Here is a 20,984-nt window from a genome sequence, read left to right as displayed (position 1 = left end):
GTCATTTTGGATTAAAGCTTTTCTTGGTGTCGCCTGCTCAAAGAGTTCCCACTGTTTTATTGTCAGGAGTCTAATATCAGCCGCTACGTTGGAGATGATTTTAATTAACTCTCCGCCAAAACAACACTCTTGAACACTGAAAGACTTCTGCACAACGACGTTTTAATGCTTTTAACTAATTTCCTGAACACAACAGGAGAAGCTATGGTGCGAAACGATTCAACGTGGCACAATCCGGCGCGTCCGAAATGATATAAAAGAGGATGATACGATCTCGGGGGTCAGAACAACGAAGCAACTAGCTCCAGAAAAGAGGTCCTTCACGAACCCAAGGCTTTGCTCCTCCTGAAAGATCTTCACCATGAGGCAGTCGCTGATGTCCGTCATCTTTGCCGCAGCACTCTTGATTGAGTGCTATGCACTGTCAGTGGCGTTACCAATGGGCAAGACTACTGACAATTCCTTGGAGCAGGATACTTTCGCCTCGCTGTTGAGTGACGATGCAACAGAAAACGGCCTCAGCGACGCAGATCTGCCCGCTGTGGGCAAAACCAGGAAACAGAGGGTCATCGTCATCGCCGATCCGAGCCTGTGGAGGGACCTGCGGGTGCTGCACGGCGGATTGTCCCTCTACAAGCGGAGATCTGACGACAACAGCCAGGTCATCGAGCAGAAAGACGCTGGCCAGGACCTGAACATCCCCATCCTGAGGAGGGACACAATGAGGTGCATGGTGGGACGGGTGTACCGGCCATGCTGGGAAGTCTAGGACATTTTTCTCTGCTCGTCCAGGCGCCCAAGCAGCGGATGACCATCATTATTTTGGGCAGCTTCCGGCTGAGTTGCAACATAATCCAAATATCTACGTATTATATCTAAAATTATTGCAGATCTGAGAATAAAAAACCCTGAATTCTGCCTTAAGTCTTGTGCATGTTTTGTATCTGTCTCACTTCTACACTCTTACTCCTAAAACTGAGCTGTTCCGGGTTAGAGTTCTACTTTCAGATCTGTTATTAAGTGATGAATAAGAACTGGGAAGATGGAAATCTGTTCATCAGGAAATAGTTATAGCACATACCAGCACAATCTGTCGTTACGTTTCTGTTTGCTTATGGATTAAAAAAGATACAAAGTGCTTGTGAGCTTTAGTGTTGCTGGTAGGTTAACAGCCAGGCTAGCTGTTTCTCTCTGCCTCCAGTGTTAATGCTAAGCTAGGCTAATCACTTCCCGGCTTCAGCTCCATACTTAACACAAACAAGAGTCGTATCAATCTTCTCATCTAACTCCCGACAAAAAAAACAAAATGACTTTGTTAACTTGCACATTGATGTTAAAGGAATGTGCATCGAGAACAATACTACTATCCATCTATCTTCTTATAGTTACATAACACTAGTTATATAGTTAAATAACACTGCCAGGGCACTCCCCAGGTCTACCCATCTGGGAAGATTTCTTTTAAGATAAACTGTTTTAGGCTGTACAACAAATAGCAAAGTCCTTTGAAGAATAACTGTGTGCATATTGTAGGAAAGTGAGCGCTAGAGAGAGAGAGAGAGAGAGAGAGAGAGAGAGAAAAAGAAAAGGATTCCCAATTGTACATGTAGCTACAAAAAGTAAAGCACTGTAATTCAAACAGCGCTTTCGAGCCGGGGGGCGGAGTTTGCTTCACGGGGAAAACAAAAGACTCTCATCCAGGAAACGCGTGACTGTATCTGGGAGGGTTTTAATCCCAACCACAGTCTTTTGTCTAAATGTAACTTGGTTTCGGTCCCTAAACTTAACTAGTCAACGCATGCCGCTCTCTTTTTGTAGGCTAAACTCAACTGTAATGGCTGCTGATATGACCGACAGCTCACAGAGCTCTGTACGAATGCTGTGCAAATGTTTTTGTACTTAGTATGAAGTCAGCATATAGCTGTGAATGATGTACTTCAGTGTGTGTGTGTGTGTGTGTCTTTATGTGTGAAATGCTGGCGAATACTAAGCTTTAAGGTTATAGCTGTGAACGTAGCATGAGATTTGTCAGTGAAAAAATTAAACAACTCCTTAAGAACTAAGCCTAGTTCCAATTTTACTTATTTCTGCCAAAGGTTATAATAAAATAACTTATCAAATTACACTATAATTATGATAAAGAGTAATATCAATAAAAGTATTGATAAGTAACGGTTCCCATAAGCAGGATAGGTTTCAATATTGGTATTTCTAAAATTGATAATAACAATGCCCATCCCTACTAATATTCTACTGTAATTACGAATGTGACCATATTCCAAATTTGATATGGATCATGTAAACAGCCTGATCCGTAGCATGTAGCATTAGCCTGTTAGGACATGTGGGATAAGCCGGTCTTATTCTGGTTTTAGGAGAGTTCTTTGAAATGTATACAGCACAATGAGAATATGAGTCTCAAAACCCATCTGTGATGGGAGAGTCACCTTGATGACCCCAGTTGGTCCACTTACAGACAGATTTTCACATTAAAGTTTGTTCCATCAGATCCTGCATACTGGTAATTGACTACCGTCTTATGTATTTGGGTGGCCTCCTACCTGTAGAACAAAGACACGCTCTTGGGAGAGATTTTCCAACCGTACAAGAGCATCAGGCTAAATGATTTTGTAAGCTTTGCAGATGTGTCCCCCATTCAATTCAGCAGAGGCAGGATTTAATAGAAAATGGCCTTTCAATCAATCAGGATAGGAGTGAAGCTTCCTGACGTCCAGTCAACATCAATTACAGATGATTTGGCTCATTATAGCTGCTTTGGCTTCTGCAATGCCAAATGCAGCTCATACTGAAGATCCACAGAGACAAACACTGATCTCTTTATGAACAATGTATTGAGCAATTAGGTTTTGGAAATTGTTGTAGTTTTACGTCTACCAAAAAAAGTAGTTTTCACACCTGTTTGTCTAGTAGCAGGACATCACAAAAAAAGTGTGAAACCTGAATGAAATTGGGGGAAAGCTTCTTGCACACCATTTCTTTTCCATCCTGTTTCTATCCTAATGATATATGAGGTCCAGGAGTGCTCATAATTCATAATTTCTATGTGAAGTCTCTGTGACACCAGAGAGGATAGATTAACCCTTAAAGCTTTGGTGCACAACTTTTTTTATATTAATGAAAATCCGTCACATTCAAGCGATGTTGCTACAAAGATAATTAATCGGCTCCACAACTCTCTCTGGATTTCTCAGTATGGCTAGGTTCAGAAGATTGTGTCCTCCGGCATCTTTTGCTTACAGAAACTCAATTGGTGATCATAACCTCTTCTGAAGAGTCCACCATGTCTTGTGTCCTCCTTGGCTACCAGCAACTGTGTGGACGAGGAGTGGGGGCGGAACGCAATCACTAAAGGCTTGAATCATGTGAACGCACTGACAGTTTGGTTGTTAGTTAGAATTCCTCATGGGGATGTATGTCCAGTTGTGACTTGTGAAAGCTTGACAGCAGCATCTCCCCTGCCAGGAATCAGTGGTTAAGAGCAATGAAATACAGGTTTCTGGAGCGTGATTGTTGTGGGTCTGTCAAAGTGGCTCAACAACTGCAGAACATTCCTCACAAAATACAGAGTGAGAGCACTGAGTCAGCAGAACGGAGGATGTGTTTCTGGGAAAGCCTGCACCTTTTTGGTATTTGGGAGTAAGCTTCTGGTCGGAAAAACAATTAAGCTGAAGACTTCGGCAGATATCCAGCATGTGAAAAATGTAATGCTTACTCCAACCAAAGGATTCATAAGCCACAGGCTTATGAATTGAATTGTGATGAGTATTAGTTGATAAATGATCATGTTTTTTCCTAACAAAGAAGAACAGAATGTCTATGGACACCAATCATTTTAGCCATGCTAGTGTCTATAGGGATTACTACAAGGGATTATTACTACTACTACTGGAAATACCTCCTCACCTATACTGTAGATTGTCATGTAATTTTGTTCAGACCTTCATGATCCCCAGAGGATGTTTCCTGCTGACTTTGGTGATCCCTGACTCTTCCTCCAACGCCACCATCCGTTTGACATTTTTTGTAACTATTGGATGGGTTGTTATGCAATGTTGTACATACGTTCATGGCTCCCCTGAGGGTGAATGGTATTCCTACTAGAAGCCTTGGCTATGCTTTTCTGTGTTCAAATGTTAACATGGTATTGTACCTGCTCAATATCAACATGCTAAGATTGTTTAACTGTAGAAAAGCGAAATGGAAACGCTCACTTTAGGTGGTTTTTCCGTTTTCAAAAAGAGTTAAATGGATATGGAAATGCCTTTTGAAGAATTAGTTCTGATGTAATACATTTAATTCACATGGGTGATCAACTGTTTCTGCTGTTAACGTCTTCTCAGGTAATCCCATAACGATATTCCCATAATCTCTGGACAGCATGAAACATAGTCAATAGCTGCCTTAAAAGCGGCATTTTTATCTTGTATATGGGTTAGATGGCCAAGGAGACTTTTGTGTCTGGTGGGCAACCTCTACTTCTTCTACTCTGTTTACCTGCGGATTACAGCCATGCGTAGCCAACTTCTGATGAACCTACGCTGTAGTCTAGTTTATTAACTCCAAATCAGTTGATGAAATTGAGCCAAATTTGCATATCTTTTTTGCAACATTTCAAAATCTCTATTAAATGTTGCTTGACAATTGAATGGAAACACTAGTATGTTAACATACAAACCACCACCATTGTAACAGACTAGAACACACCGCAAGTGTGAGCGTTGCCTTATGCAGCGTAGCGCAGCTATTTTTCTTTCTGCGCCCCTGTTATCCAATCCGTCCATCCACACCGGGCGTGTAGCATGCTGCAACGATGGTTTCAGCATGTCTTTCTTGCGTGGTACGCAAGCCTTTGTATCAAGCCAGGCTTGTATCAAATAAAGCAAATTGAGGCACTTTTGGCTTTCCATAAAAAATAGCTTATGCTATGCTGCTATATGCAACATTTATGCGTGTGGTGTGTTCCATCTGTTACACTTTACTCACCCCAACTGCTGAAAACCAAAAACAAGTGTTAGACTTCAAATTCATTTTCTTTAAAATGGAAACTACAGAGACACAGAGCTGCTTAGAGTCTTGGCCTTGTGTTATTGTTGAGAAATAGTTTTACTGGATCGCACTAACACTGATTAATCTCAAAGGGTAATTAATGAGTCATAATGTCAGGAAGATTTACTAATGTAGCATAAGCAGAATTACGTAAACGTTTTCTAACAGATAGAAATCCCTACCACTGTTTCCCAGTTTGACAACCATGCTCTACAAACTCTTTCCTATCATGCTTCAAATCCTTGGCTTTAAACAGAAAAGCCTTTAAAACTATGACAAATTACAAGTAGAGCCTTTTGTTTTTTAGTGACCTCATAATAGTACGCAAATCAGGTAATCGTTTTATGGGAAGGTGTTTTGTTTTACCGATGATTGTGGGAAGCGACATCTGGAAACGGTTAAATGAGAGCCTGTGCAACCTTTTTTGAATCAGTTGTTTGGTTATATTACAGATTTAGTTTAACTTACCATGAATGTTATCAGTCTGAGATGTTTCTCAGGATTTTTTTCTATTATATTATAGGATAGTATAATTCACTGTTGCCAAATTAACTAACTTCAGTAATTTAGGGAAAATAAAACAGCGGCCTTGAAAAACATTGCTGGCATACTACTCTGTGATAAAGTGTGATATGATAATGGCTGTTGAAAAATGTGATCATTGCTATAAATTGGGTTTATGAGTTTAATGTTGTTGTTTTTTTACACAAATACAATGATGTTAGCCTCCTTCTCAACCAATAGAGGAGGATTACATCATTATAGGTGGCATATTACTGTGGCTGAATAAATGCTACATCAACAACAGATGCTACCCTGATTGTGGAGTCTCTCTGATCCAAGGGAACATTCTGGGGTAAAAGAACATAAAGACTCCGGGGAATGACTCTCCAGAGCTAGGTTAGTAACAAGCATTTCTGGGACATGGATGCACATAAATGAAAAGATGGAAAGATAGAGGAGAGAGGAGCTCAGTGTATCAAAATAAGTCCCCAGCTGTCTAAAACTATTATTACAGCAAAAACCAAGAGAGACAAGGTAAAGAGAGCTCCAGCCCGGTCGGGCTAGAACTCTCCCCAACTGGATCGGGCTGTATGCCAAGTCTCCCTTTAGTTTTATTATATTCTTGATTACATGATAGATAAATCTGACAACTATGAAGAGAAGCAGGTGGGCCGGGTTAGGCGAACGCTGCGACTCCTCACTCCCTAACAATATTTAATTCTATGCCCTAACTATAAGCTTTATCAAAAAGAAAAGTCTTAAGCCTACTCTTAAACGTGGAAACATAAAGATAACTACTTGGCTTGTTAAAGAATTTTCTTTTAAACATGATTAATTACCTTACTGCTGCTACAACAATGCTACTGTAGCCTATCTGTAGACAAAGAATCATATTGTTTTTATGTTTATTTTCGGAGGTTTCATTGTCTTACGACATTGCTTGTGAACAAGGTGTTACACAGGATGCAAATACGCAAGCAGATCAGCTTTCAGTTTTGTCTCAGCCTGTTAAGGTACTGACAATCCAACCCAATTATCGTCCTGGTTAGGGTTAGGTTAGGTTACGGTTAGGTTAGATTAGGGTTAGGGTTAGGGTTAGGTTAGGACAGTCTGGCGAGGTCAGTGACTCCAGTCTGTTTGGTGTGTTCCGTGCTGTCGTCAGAGGAGCCGTCGGCCTTCTTCGGACCCCTTTGACATGTTGAATCGGAAGGCGGGCAGTCAAACTCAATGACCAATCTGATCGCACCTGCAATAATCAGCGTCACCAAGGAATACTCTCAAGATAAGCAGACAATGTTAACTTTACTGTGTTCCTTCTGTATTGCTTGAAAGGTGAGCTTTTCTTCAGTGACCAACTTAGTATTTGATCTGGTTTCTGGTCTGGCAGTTTAAGTCTCAACACCAACAACTACAATTAAGTGCAGATGTACACAAAAACCTTTAATTATCTGTGATTTCACTTTGAGTTTTTGGATTTACACTTAGGAGTAAACTCTTGGCCCAATATTGCGACAGTTAATTACGGGAGTAAAAGCGGGTTGTATCCTCTGCAGGGAGGCTTTGAAAAGGCGTGCTTGCCTTGCCTGTTGTTTCCTCCGGAAGACTGGCAATATAAATAGCTGAGGAACAGCAGGAGAAAGGTTAGTTATCCATTGAAACTGTCTTGGACTTAAAAGGGTGGAAAGCACAGGCTGTCAGCTTCATGCTACACGCTGCTGAGTCCCCGCACTCCTAAACAATTCCATTAGGATCTTAAGAAGCCTCTGGACAGTTGAACTCAGTGAATGGGGATTTAATGAGCGTGATACCTCTTGAGTCAGAATTTAGAAGAAAGAATTACAGCATTTTGCATGGCACAGTGGATTCCTTTGGTGTGGGAGATACATCAACCAATGTGTCCCTGAGCAAGGGACTTAACCGCTAGTTGCTCCAGAGGCGTGCAGCCTCTGACATATATAGCTAATATAAGTTGCTTTAGAGAAAAGCGCCAGCTAAATAACATGTAATATAATTGGGATGTGAGAAACCTTTGTACTGAAGGCTGAAGCATGTGGCTGTTGCCTGCTTCTGTTTTTCTATTATATTGTTTGCATATGTCTTATTTTGAAAAGTAAAAAGCTCTTGAAGTCTTTAAAAAAAAGTTATCCGGTGCACACGTTATTTTGTATACACAAAATAATTTCAAATAAATAAATCATGTTCTGTGACTTTAGGGGCCCTGTGGAAAATGAAAGTAAAGAAAAGAAAACGGAAAAACCCATACAAATGAAAACAATCAACATCCTACAAAGTTGGGACTGATGGCTCACAAATATCTTTGATTTGATAATTAGTTTCAACTGATATTTACATCTGATAAAAGAGTTAGTGGTAAATAAGAAAAATGTAACATGATGTGTGTTGCTGCATCCATGATGGAAGCAAACCCAAACTATGAATTCTTCTGCAGCACCTTTTAAATCCTGTTTCCTTGTGTGGCTCTCTGATGTGCAAAGCAGAATTATTGGCATTTTAACCTTAGATAGGAGTACATGGAGGGTTTTAACAAGCTGATGTTTTGCCAGCGGAGGCCTGCGATAGTCTGAAATGGCTCTAACAGCTGACGAAGGGAAAGGAGGTGAACCCATGACGGATAATTACAGCAGGAAAGGATCATCAGTGTATGGCTCCTGCACATTTTAGTTTATTCAACAGTGCTCGTTTTGCACAGTTTACAGCAAATGGCTTTCACCCTCAATGGGGCACCTTGGAGAAAAAGAAAAGAACATCTGGAACCCATTTTTGGCGAAGTGATTATTCTGTCTGGCCTGTCACGATAAACATCAGAGCATTGTTTTACCAAATTGCAACTTGGCTATTTTTTTATGTATGCCCCTGAGATATTTAGTCTAGCTTACTTGTGAAATTGAATACAACTGTATGCTAAATCTCACACTGGAACATGGCGTTGCCAGGCACAGTTGCTAAAGCACTTATTGGTTTGACTTCAGTTTAAGCTGGTAATCTTGATCACATATATGAAGATGCACTGTGTGAGTGTTTGACAAGGATGCAGAATTTTAAGATTGTGTGAAATGACATAATAACTTCCTTGAAAAAGGATTTCATGACGGGACGTTAAACCATGAAGCATCAATCAAAACCAATTATGGAGAGAGAGGCAGTTTTATGTGATAGGACAAAGACTTATTGGCTGAATATTTTTGTTTTGTCTACTAGTCCAGCATGAGGACACCACGGAATTTTTTTTGTGTCGTTAGAAATCACACACACACACACACACACAAATGAATGTTTACCTTATCAAGTTGTCATGGAAAGCAATGTCATAGTTACACATCTAGAAGAAACAGAGTACCATGGGTATGCAGCCACACACATGTACTGTACATTTCCACCAGTGTTGTAGTACTTGAGATCTGTCTTGGTCTCATGACCACTTTTTTAAAGGTCTAGCTCTCGTCTCTAAATCCGCTGTATTGTTACTCGGTCTTGTCTCAGATAAAGAGGACTCAGGATTTTATTTCAAGACTGTCTTTTGGTTATTTTATCAAGGCATTTCTGATATACTTATAACTATAAAAGAGGTGTTTTCTGTGGGTGTTTCTATGGGGATGTGGAGCAATTTGAGGAACGCTTTTGTGCCTGTGATTAGCTTTTTCAAACATTTTATCGTGGCATTGGTCTGGTCTTGGTCTCGACTCGGTCTCGCCCTGCCTTGGTCTTGGTCTTGACTCTGTCTCAACCCCTCAAAGTCTTGGTTTCGGTCTCCATGCACTTGCTCTTGGTGATGACTTGATCTCGGTTAAGGTGGTCTTGACTGCAACACTGATTTCCACTAGCTCATCCTTTCCAAAACATAACCTTGCTGTATTTGTTTCAGATTAAAAGATGACCAATAATTTTTTTTTTTGAGGCAAAATTTTCCCTAGATTTCAGAAAATAATTGAAGCCACTCTCAAGCGTAAATATTTTGTCTGATGAGACAACTTAAATTAAGAAAAAATCCTGGCCCTTTAACTCTTGACAAATGCAGCAGGTCACAGTTGAAAACCCTGGTCATCGTATTGTTTTCTTTTGCCGCACTTTACTGATCCCTGAGGAGGACAATCACTTCCTTCCTCGGTAGAGGATGAGAGCACAGAGGTCAGAGGTCGGTCAGACCACAGAGACACCGGACTCAGCTGTTAGCCTGGGGATTGTTGAGCAGTGAAAAGTCTTGAGGCAAACAGGAAGTGATTTGTAGATCATAAATTGAAAGTCTCCAATCTGTGGTTCTGGACCTCTAAATGTACACATTCACGCATATATAACATATACAGTACAATATACAACTTCACACACACGTAAATATTTGCCAGATTTAAAAGAAAAGAGCATTATAGCATGCTTATCAAACTATCAGGTTTTGAAATTTCATTTAATGCTTGGTTTAAAAAAAGCATCCTTTTCATTTAATCGTCCACACATTAGTACACATAGTAGATTAAGAAAATGAAAAATGTAAGTATTGCAGTAATCTAGATTGTTTTAATGTGAGTTGGCCAGAGTTGGAGATGTGTGTTCTTTTAAATACGTTGGAACTACATGGCACTCGGCTTGTGGAGCTCAAAGTGCCAAAACATACATTTGAAGGCGTCCTTTAGTGATGATGATACTACTATGTGTAGTTTGGTAGAAAGAAAAAAAAATTAGTTCCAACATGAAACTTTACACACCTGGGTTTGTTGATTATTTCGAGTAACCGGCTCCTGGTTTTTAAAAAGAGCTGTTGAGTTTTTCAAGCAACACAAGCTGAAGGCCATCTAGTTCCATTATATTGGAGAGAATCTCTACGGCAGAAACCTCCAACACTGGGCAACTCACACCAAAACTATCCAGATTGATAAACAGCACAACAGTTAATAGGAAATTTTGCATTTAGATTTTGGGGGGAACTGTCCCTTTAAGGTGAACATCTGCTCTACCATCTGTTTCAAGCCATAAACATCGTACTTAATCTCTAGATGTATTGCATTAAGTGCAGTGATAATGACTGGCTCTATATGTGAATGAAACCTGATACTAAAATCTAATTTGGTGTGTCTCAATTCTTTGTTCCTTAATATGATCAGCATGATAGTTTGGTCAACCAGTTACATGACATCTGGCGCCAAATGGCTCTCCAATGTCCGATAACAAATGCTGATTGAATTCCCATCAGTCAGTTTTCAATAATCAGTGTAACAGCTCAACATCTTAGCTGTTAATCACCAGAGACCGAATGCAGCTAGAAGAATTAGAGCTGGAGCAAGATGTTTGGACGTTTGAATGCTCCATCTTTCAGGAATCCATGTATGCAGTTTTAAAATGACTGCACTTACAGAGATAGTTCTTTTCCAAGTGTACTATCAATGTGATTGACAATGTCTCCCACACACCACTAGCATTGCCATCGCCATCTCCATCTTTGCTGACTTTCAGGGGTAATTTGGCGTTCTGTGTTTTGTACATTTTCGAACATCACACTGAAGCACCATTGTCACTGAATGAAACATTTATTTTAACAGTGGAAATCCTCTTGGCTGGTGGAGAGCACCATAGTCAGCTCAGCGGTAACATGCAGTGTGCTACCAGGCCCTTAGGAAGTACGCCGTGCTTTGAAACAAATTGAACATAGAGATCAAACAGTGGAATAACAATTACTAAGCCCCAAAAAAAAATGTTTCCATGGACTTACACGCCGAAAGAAATGTCTGTAAATCAGTTGCTTACTGTTTTTTCGGAGCGCCGCTGCCAGATGGCTCATTTCATTATGAGAATTGGACCCATTCCGTTAGATAACATTTGAAAAGTCTAGAAGCGCTGGATGATTAAATAATTTAATCCCCATTCAAGTTAGCGGACCACTCAACCGGAACTAGCCGTCTCGGCCAGCAGAAACCTCTAATGTGCGATTTTTATGGACCTAGCCCCTGAGGAGCAGCGCTCCGCCTTTTTCAGTGTCCACTAGCAGTACTGCAATGATAAATCATCCTGCTACGCTCTGCAGTGCCCTGCCACGTCCTGCTGTGCCTTGTAATGCCGCACAGTGCCCTGCTATGCCATGAACTACTACAAAGAACTACTACAAACTACTATTTTTTTGTGACTGTGATTGCCACTCTTCCTTTTAACCCCAACCAGCCGTCAGACACCGCCTACCGAGAGCCTGGGTCTGTCCCTGGTCTCTTCCTAAAAGGAAGTTTTTCCTTGCCATTGTCGCACTGTTGCTTGCTCTGGAGGGAACTACTAGAACTGTTGGGTCCTTGTAAATTCTGGAGTGTGGTCTAGACCTCCTCTATCTGTAAAGTGTCTCGAGATAACTCTTGTAATGAATTGTTACTATAAATAAAATTGAATTGAATGAATTAAATCTCCCGTTGCCCAGTAATGATTTCCTTCATGAGTCAATATTGTAAAAGAGATGCGTGTAAAACTGCTGCCAGGTCACCTCATACTGCAAACAAGGTAAGCAAGGACTTTTCTATTTCTTCTATTTCTATTCTGAATTTTATATCCATGGACTTTTTATATTTACTTCCATCTAATGTAAATGTAAATGTGCTGTATTTATATAGCGCTTTTCCAGTCTTAACAACTGCTCAAAGCGCTTTTACATCTACAGGAAACATTCACCATTGACACACATTCATACACTGTGGCCGGGGCTGCCGTACAAGGTGCCACCTGCTCATCAGATAAACATTCACACACATTCACACTCCGATGCGCAGCACCGGGGGCAACTCGGGGTTCAGTGTCTTGCCCAAGGACACTTCGACAATGACTGCAGGGGCGGGGATCGAACCACCAACCTTCCGATTGGCAGGCAACCGCTCTACCAATTTAGAAACCTGTGACAGTGATGCATTCACTTACTGTTGTTCGTACTCAGGTGAATTTGAGTTGCTTCCGATCACAATCAGTCCCTTTGTGACTGAAATATTAAAATCAGTAAAGTAATTTGTGATCTCCACATCTTATTCAGGAACAGACTCAGGAAGACTTTGACATGTGGCCAGGTGAAGGATTTAGATTTATTTATTTAAAAGGGACAACCCACATTAATCAATATGAGCACAAAGTAGGACATTTAGCCAAGCAGGCTAATTGTCATCTGCAGTCCCTAAATTCATAAAATCAATCTGAATCAAGCAATATTCACACACATATTTTAAAGTTGTGATGCTTGTCCCTTTCCTGTATTCATGTCCAACATAATCAGAGGTCCCTGGACACACACTATTCCATCTATGCTCCATCCTTAAATTTCCCACAGATATCAGAGCAGTGACAAACCAGACGTTAGCTTGTACCAGTGATTTCAAGCTCTTTGCCTAGAGGGTGAGAGACAGACTGACAGGGAGACAGAAAGAGAGAGAGAAAGAAAAGTGACTCTTGGCAACGTAGTTACTTTCTTCTCTCCTGACGTTGTTGCTGACTGTGTTGACTTTCCTCTGTGTTTTAGTGTTTGTGCTGTGCATTCTACGAGCTAGACTTCCCAGAAATGAGGCTCTCCAGCAGACCAGCTGGAGAGCGGAAATACCTCACACTTCGCATGACTTATTTCATGTGCTTTTATTTTTCAGTCAGTGGTAAGGCATAGCCTGACTTTTGACATGATTGTCCAAGTTGAAATGCCTTTTTCTTATGTATTCATAGCCCCTCACAAGGGCTCCCTGTGTTCACAATGTAGTAGGGGTGCAGTGGGAATACATTGGAAGTCAAGTAGTTATTTGCGTTATAAAAGCGCCACATGAATATGAGCATTCTTTCTTCTGGAGAGATCAGATGATGACTGCATGTGCTTGCCTGTGTACAACAGAAGAACGTTCAGTTCACTCAGTTCAATCAGTTCACTCAGGCTTTCCTCCTTTTCCCCCTCTTCACATCTTACGTAGTAGTGTTGACCCTCAGAAGCCTGTCACCCAGAGGGACACATAAGTAATGGTTGCTTCTTACTGTGGATCACTTCAATCTGAGTGTCCTTTCATATTCTCTCCTGGCAGTCTATCAGTATTAGACTGATGAGTGTGTGTGTGTGTGTGTGTGTGTGTGTGTGTGTGTGTGTGTGTGTGTGTGTGTGTGTGTGTGTGTGTGTGTGTGTGTGTGTCTGTATGTAAGCAAGATTCCAAACCGCAGAAAGCAAAAATACAACGTTCCAAGGGAAGTGCTTTTCTGTTGTTTTTAATTTTTATTTGTCATCCATCTGTACTTTTCAAAGCCTTGGTATAGAAATGAAGTGGGGCCTCACGTTCTCATCAAATATGTCACAATTGTTCAGTTGTCAGATATTCTCCCTTCATTCATTCATGCATTCATTCATTTAGTCATTATGAGCCTTGGTTCCATAAGCTATCCTCCCATATAAATCCCGTATTGACAGTGTGACCTTTGGCCCCCGAGGCCCGGTACAGTGACCTGTGGAGGCAGAGGACTCGTCTCCTCACACAGACTCACACAACAGAGCTGTGCTCCTCTACAGCTGACTCCATCATTCAGTCCCAGGTGTCCTTGTCTGGCTCCATTGGGCCGGGTGACATCATCGTCCCCCCCCCCTCCCCGTCCTCTTCCCCTGCTGTCTCTAATGGAGGCCCGTAGCTGGGGAAGGGGCCTTGTGAATAATTTAGGAGCTCTGGTGCACTTTTATAACCTGGCCTGCAAGGCTAGCCGGGGCATTTGCCCTAAGTGCATTAGTATAATAGTCGAGGAGAAAACTAGCCCTTATTGACTGGCATAATCAATAACTGTGCTTCTGTTCGCTGTTGAGTCCCTGGAGGTTGCTGCGTGTGTGTTTTTTGTGTTAGTGTGTAGGATGAACTACCAAACTAACAAAAAGCACTCATGAGAACGAGAAAAAACAGAAGGAACCTTACATAATTACTCTTTGAGGAAAATTGATTTGTTCCCAATTCCCTGCAAAATTTAACAGCTCAGGAATAATTGGAGCAATTTGATTCATTTCTTGATAATGCTAAGTGAGGAGCCGTCCCCAGGCCACCAATGAGCAACATCCTTTCCCTACGGCAAGGCAAAGAAACTCCACAGAGCCACACACATTACGTGTCTGGAGTAAATTGGTTGTTGTTTTAGAATGGACAGTGGCGTGACAAATGGCGTGATTATCCAAGCCTTCTAGAGGGAGATGAGAGTCCTCAGCATAGTCAGAGGAGGAGGAGGAGGAGGAGTTCATCTTCATCAGGTGAAAGCTGAAGGAAAAAAATGACTTTGTTCTAATTTACCAAAGTGCTTACTCAGCACTGTACTCAGAAATGTTAACACTGATTGTGTTTGCACTGTGATATATTTGATTTGGTGACAGGCAGACAGGACCGGTGTTGTGGTGGAACTTTGTGTAATTTACATTCATTAAATATATTTCCATTCAGTAATTACCTTAAAAAAGCAGTTCAGTTTTTATGGACACAGATTTCATTTTCTCTTCAAATGATGGTAAGTTATGTTGTGAGTAGGGCTGCAAAATTGATTATTTTTTTTAGTCTGTTGATTATTTTCCCGATTAATCGATTAGTTGTTTGGTCTATACAATGTCTGTAAAATGTTGATCAGTGTTTTCCAAAGTCCAAGATGACAGCCTTAAATTTCTTGCAAGAACCCAGGAAACTAGAACGTTTTCACATTTAACAAGCTAGAATCATAGAATTTCTACTTTTTTGCATAATAAAATGACTCAAGCCGATTAATGGATTAATAAAATTGTTGGGGATACATTTTAATAGTTGGAAACTAATTGATTAATCAATTCATCTTTGCAGCTGTAGTTGTAGCCTTCAGTTTTCTGAAAGATAAATCTTTGGGGAACTTTGAGAACATAAGAAAGACATATTTTGGCGGCCCTTTGTTGCATGTTGTCGCCCATTCCCCTTCTACCTCTCATGTCTATCCACTGTCTCTACACAGGAAAGGGAAATGCCACAAAAAATCCTCATAAAAGCAGAAGATATTTATGGTTCTTACTAACTTTGGTGATTTCTTTTTTTGAGTCAAAGTTTAATTTGTCCAATACTTTGGTTCTGACCAAATACCTGCAAAACTAACAACATTCTTATCAGTCTCAGCTGTAGAACTTCGTCATCAGGGCCAAATGGCAAATGTTAGCATGCTAACATGTTGAACTTAGTTGTTAAACATCAGTGTGTTAGCATAATCCACGTAACCACGCTAGCACGTTTTACAGTGCCTTGCAAAAGTATTCACCCCCTTTGGCATTTTTCGTGTTTTGTTGCCTTACAACCTGGAATTTACATGGATTGTTTGAGGATTTGCATCATTTAATTTACAGAACATAACCCCCAACTTTGAAGCTTTGAAAAAAAAAAATTTCATTAAAAAGATTTTTTAATGTGAATCAAACAACAAATAGGACAAAATAACAGACTAGTAACAGACAGATAACTTTAAAGGAGAATTCCGGCGGATTACAACATACAGCTCTGTTTTTTTAATTTGTAGAGCTGTCAATAGCGGGACAAATTAGACAATCTTTGCTGCCTACACCGAGCTATCCCCCTGTTAAAGTTAGCACCCAACAGGCCTAAACAGGGCAAGTTTTAAACTTGTTTTAAGTCTCTAAACATGCTCAAAATGTCATTACCAGTGCCTAGCCACGTGCAGTGATTCATTGCGAGTGAACACAGTGAATTTGACTGCTGTAGATGGAACAGAAAGGCATAAATGTTGATTGCCTAGTGTGAGAAGGCCTTCACCAGAAAACAGGAAATAAACAGAGGTCTGTGCACTGGCTGAGTTAACACAACTTTAATCTTAACTTTAATTATCACAACTGTGTTCACTTGGAAGGAATTTGTAAGTGCGCCCATGAATTCAGGCCGAATAGGTTCCAATAAGAAGTGGTGGAGGTGCCAAGGTTTATTGGCAAACGGTCTCTGTCAGTCTCTGGGTCGCATGCAGACACCAAAGGAGATGGCCATGTGACCCCGGAGGTTGATTTATAATGTGTCAGCAGCAGCAGCAGTGTATCCCCTCCCCTCCTCCCAGCACACGGAGGATTTATCACAGCGCCGTGGCGACGTGTGCCAGGCAGCCTGACTCACCACACAGGTCAGGTTACAGCATACTGTAGATACCGGGAGACGTCTCTGAAGGCCTACATCCTTATCAAATTAAAGAACAAAATGGTGCTATTTACTTTTTCAGGGGGAAAAATCCAATTTTGCGTTTCTATGATATTTTTTTTTGGGACATAAATGCTTTGAAATATACATTCAAAATCAACGAAGCAAAATACTATACTACCTTATTACATGGCTAATAAACCAGTATAGCACTCGTCATAATAGAAGGGACTGTACTCACACATCTCCAGTCACAGCACCAAGCACTAGACTCATGGGCCGTCTTGTTCTCATTATTACTGATCTTGTAAATCAAAACACAAACACTGGCCAAGTTCCCCTGATGTAAAAAAGTGATAAAACCTCTGATAGTTTCAGTATGTGACAACATTAACTTAACAGCCCTTTAGTGGTTATTATTAAAGGTTATTGCCCGGTGATGTCAGGTTAAAATACAGAGAACATTATAAGTACAAACTATTGGTGCTTCAGTCAGTATGATGAAATTTGAACATCAAGGTGTACGTGACCACTGGTGAGGAGGTTAGTTAAATGCATTTCAGAGCCAGATTACAACAGTTTAAAGAAAGGAAGACGCGTTATTCTTAAATGAGTCTACCAGGTTTAAAGATCAAAGAAATAGTTGGTTTTAAGACTTGTCATTTCGTAAAGTGAGTCTATGTCATCCATGCCTTAATCCCGCCTACAAAGCTCTGATTGGTTGAATGTTTCTCTAATCGGTCTGGTATCGGGGGCATGTTCAACCTCAAAACGTTGTGCACCCTTTTGTCATGGTTTCCGGGTGGAACAAGGCATTTCCTTTGAACGGTGGGAACCGGCTTTGAGGTGTTAGTGCGTTCCATTCACCTCAGGAGTTGGAAGTCTACGCCCGAGTTAATGGCCTTCCATTAAAACAAGCCGTATTTCACAGTGGGGTTAGCTCTATGCAGGTTAGCCGTTTTTTTTTTGTGCATATGCATAGCGTTTTAACATTTCCACAATTAGAAGTTGGACAGGACTGTGTATAAGACAAATGAAATGCTACACAATTAAGCAGGACTGCTAATAAAATATATATTATTTCCGCGTCACTGCTGTTGACGCACGGAGCAGCCATAATGGATTATGAGGTTGGCTTGCTCGGGGTACTGTGAGGCTCTCCGAGGGGCCGTGTTTCCGACTTAGAACTCAAAGATTTGGATTTTCGAGTACAAACAAATTGCACCATGACTTTTCTTTCATTTGGTGGGTGTGTCAGAGATGTTACCCAATCAGCAGCAACGTGTATGCAAACTCATGGTAATAAAAAGGCAGTGTGATAGCACACACAGCAGGGTGTTCACTGCACCCCTTTTTTTTAGTTAAAATAAACGTTTTGCTTTTTTTTGTCGGGGCTGAACGTACCCCTGGCTACAAAATGCTCTCATCAAATCAGATATGGGTTATACTAATGGATTATTTGGTGCAGAAACCCTCTGTAACAAGTTCCAAATGCAACTGTTCAAGCTGCTCTTGCCTTTGAAAGCATGCCATTGGCTGATTTCTTCCTGTTAGAAAGTCCACTGGCACCTTAAAATGGTTGGACCAAACCAATTTTTCCCCAGAAGTTGCCTAGTGAAGGCCAGTGGAAAACTCTCATCAGGGGAGTTGAACAACCGACAGTGTTTCCCTGCAGCCACACTCTGAACTGGTCCAGTGGAGCTGCTCAGTTGCCAAAAAATCCTTCTGAAAGACAAAAAAAGATCACCAAATTATTTTTGTCTCACCAACACAACATCCCTTGCCAAAGCATGCATGTTGTAAAAGTCTTGGCTTCAAAAGAGGCTTTTTTTGGTTTTTGGTATAACTTAACTTATTTCTGTGTTTGGGTATTAAATGTTGGTTTGAGACCTCATCTACACTGTGACAAGGACCAGAACTTTGGTATCTCTTCTGGAGCTGTCAATCATATCACATGATCTTGATTAGCGGATTTTAGAGTTTACCCAGTTATAAATGTTTATATTTTCTCTGTTATTTTGCACATTTACTACTTCTTGTCCCTGTTGGGTATGCTGACAAAGCACGTGTATTTGGACAGTTACTAAATGCTGTTTTCAAGAAGAAACTTTGATGCTCAATGTTTAAGCCAAAGTGCCACAAGGACCTGCAGGTGCTCAGAACACTTCCTGAGTCTGCTGATGAAGATGGTGTGTTATGATTGAATGTTCGAACAGCTACTAGACCTTCAGTTGAGCTTGTGTTGTCAAATGATTTACAGCTCAAACATACAACCAGAAAATTGCGTTCCCACACCACAACAACGCATTCTTAATTACGTTTCCAGTGATCTGTGCACGTTGTGAAACGACATTTTAAAAACGTGGTTAACGTTGTGAATTAAAACAGAACTACTTTGTTAGGTTCAGGATTTGATGCAAAGACTACATACGTGAAGTCAAAACATCTGTCTCCCCCCCCCCTAGTGGCTGGCTGCGGTATAGGTCATAAATCCCGCCCCGCAAAAAGAAAAATCTAATTACACGTCAAAGAGTTTTTTTCCCCCAAGGATGGTTTACTGTATGTAATTTTAGCTAGTGCTGATCATGATGATGTTTGTTGTGATTAGTTTGGTTTTTGTTAGTTTTTTCTGATGCTATAAAAACAAGGTGAAACAACATGATTGACAGTTGTGTTTGACTCACGATTGGTTGGATGGTGTGTGGGCGGGCCTTCGATACTGCCGCCAAACTGTCAGATCACTGCTGTGCAAACTCTGGTTTCAAAATTACAAGATGGCGGCGCCCATATCCGGGATATTTTGGCTTTACTTGTTTACAGTAGGAGTGGACATCTTTACATACAGTCTTTATCAAAAAATACTTTTTGGTAGAAAAAGATAATAGTTCTGGTTAAAGTGTTATGTCTCTTTGTACCACGCATTTATCCCGACATTGTCTCTGCGCGGACATCACTTATTTGTGATACGTCAAAAACAAATGTAATGCGGGAAAAGAAACTTTTCCCTCAAAAGAAAAATTTGTTTTATGAAAATGTAAATGTTAGGAGACAGGACTGGAAAATACGCATATTTTAATACGTAGAAAATAACAACTTTTAGGGTACATACTCATTTATGTCATTTTGAGGTGCTTTATTGTTGTTGCTAATCTTTGTTTAATTTTTTTGACATCAGCATTCAAATGTTGAATGTAACATGACTTCTGGCTTCCTTCAAAAGTACTCTCCCAATGCAGTGTCTTTGGAAAAGAAACACGCCGCTTTCCTGTCTGCCACTTTTAAACAAACGTGTACGCGAAACCGTGCTCGTGAGGAGAAGTTGACTTCCTGCTCGCTGCTTAAGCCGTACATGGAGAGTTTAAGCTGGTCTGGGGAAAATCCCATTCACACCTGGCTCAAACGCTCCCCTGTTCACGCCACAATGGGAGTCTTTCTTTCCTTCAAGTGACACTGAGCGTCCAAGGTCAGCAAAGTTCAGAAAGCACATGATTTTTTTATTTGAAAATCTATAAATTGTGAAAATGAATGCCCCTGTGTTTATTTGGGCTTCACTCTGCTCTCAAGCCCAGAGGCCTCATTCAGCTTGCCAGCTGCCAACCTATTAGCACCCCACAGAAACCCTAACAGGGCCGCCACGGGCCGGCTGTTTGTTTGACTTTGTCATATTGAATTGGGACACGCAGACTTGGACGGGAGGTGAGAATGAGCACTGACTCCTTTTGAAGGGTGCACTTGTTAAATCGCGGGCCATCTTGGCCGATGTTTAGACTGGGAACAAGTTACAAACTTTGGACTCTGGTCTTGGAAGATCCACTTGTGGGTGAGATGTGTATTGCTGAAATACTCAGAGGTCTGAAGCCAAGCTTTGCATTCTTTCTGGACCTCAGTGCTGACTTGCAAATTCATTTGATGGAAAGAGCTTGAATACACATTGAAAAGGACAGAAGCTTCCAAATTATAAGGACACTGAAATGTCCATGAATACATGAACGTTCTCTAATTGTCAGAATGTTTGTAAATCTCACTGAAGATCTTGTAAGGCCATCAGGTCTTTGTGGCTGTACATTGTTATTCAAGTGGTCGGGTCCCCCAACATATTTATCATTCAATTTTAGTGGTATTGTGAGGGACCAAGCAGTTAGGCATGAGGAGTCACAAGAGAAATTCCAAAAAGCAAGAGTTTTATTTCCCAAAAAATAGTTACAACAACAGAAAGATAAAGAGGTCAAACAAACAGTAACAAAGGCTCAAACAGAAGAGACTCAAAAATACGACTGACCTCCTAACAAAGAAACA

At 40.8% G+C, this 20,984-nt stretch overlaps 1 protein-coding gene across 1 annotated transcript; it reads left to right on the top strand.

Annotated features, from left to right (window-relative positions):
• The first annotated feature begins 275 nt into the window (after positions 1-275).
• Positions 276-924, top strand: pmchl (pro-melanin-concentrating hormone, like). The gene has a single exon (XM_034897077.1). The coding sequence runs from the start codon at positions 362-364 to the stop codon at positions 767-769; it is 408 nt and encodes a 135-aa protein (XP_034752968.1). The 5' UTR covers positions 276-361; the 3' UTR covers positions 770-924.
• The last annotated feature ends 20,060 nt before the right edge of the window (positions 925-20,984 follow it).

The sequence above is a fragment of the Etheostoma cragini genome, chromosome 16 (assembly GCF_013103735.1).
Source record: "Etheostoma cragini isolate CJK2018 chromosome 16, CSU_Ecrag_1.0, whole genome shotgun sequence".
Classification (NCBI taxonomy): Eukaryota; Metazoa; Chordata; class Actinopteri; order Perciformes; family Percidae; genus Etheostoma; species Etheostoma cragini.
The sequence above is the reverse complement of the archived record's forward strand: the minus strand, read 5'-3'. Positions and strand labels throughout refer to the sequence as shown.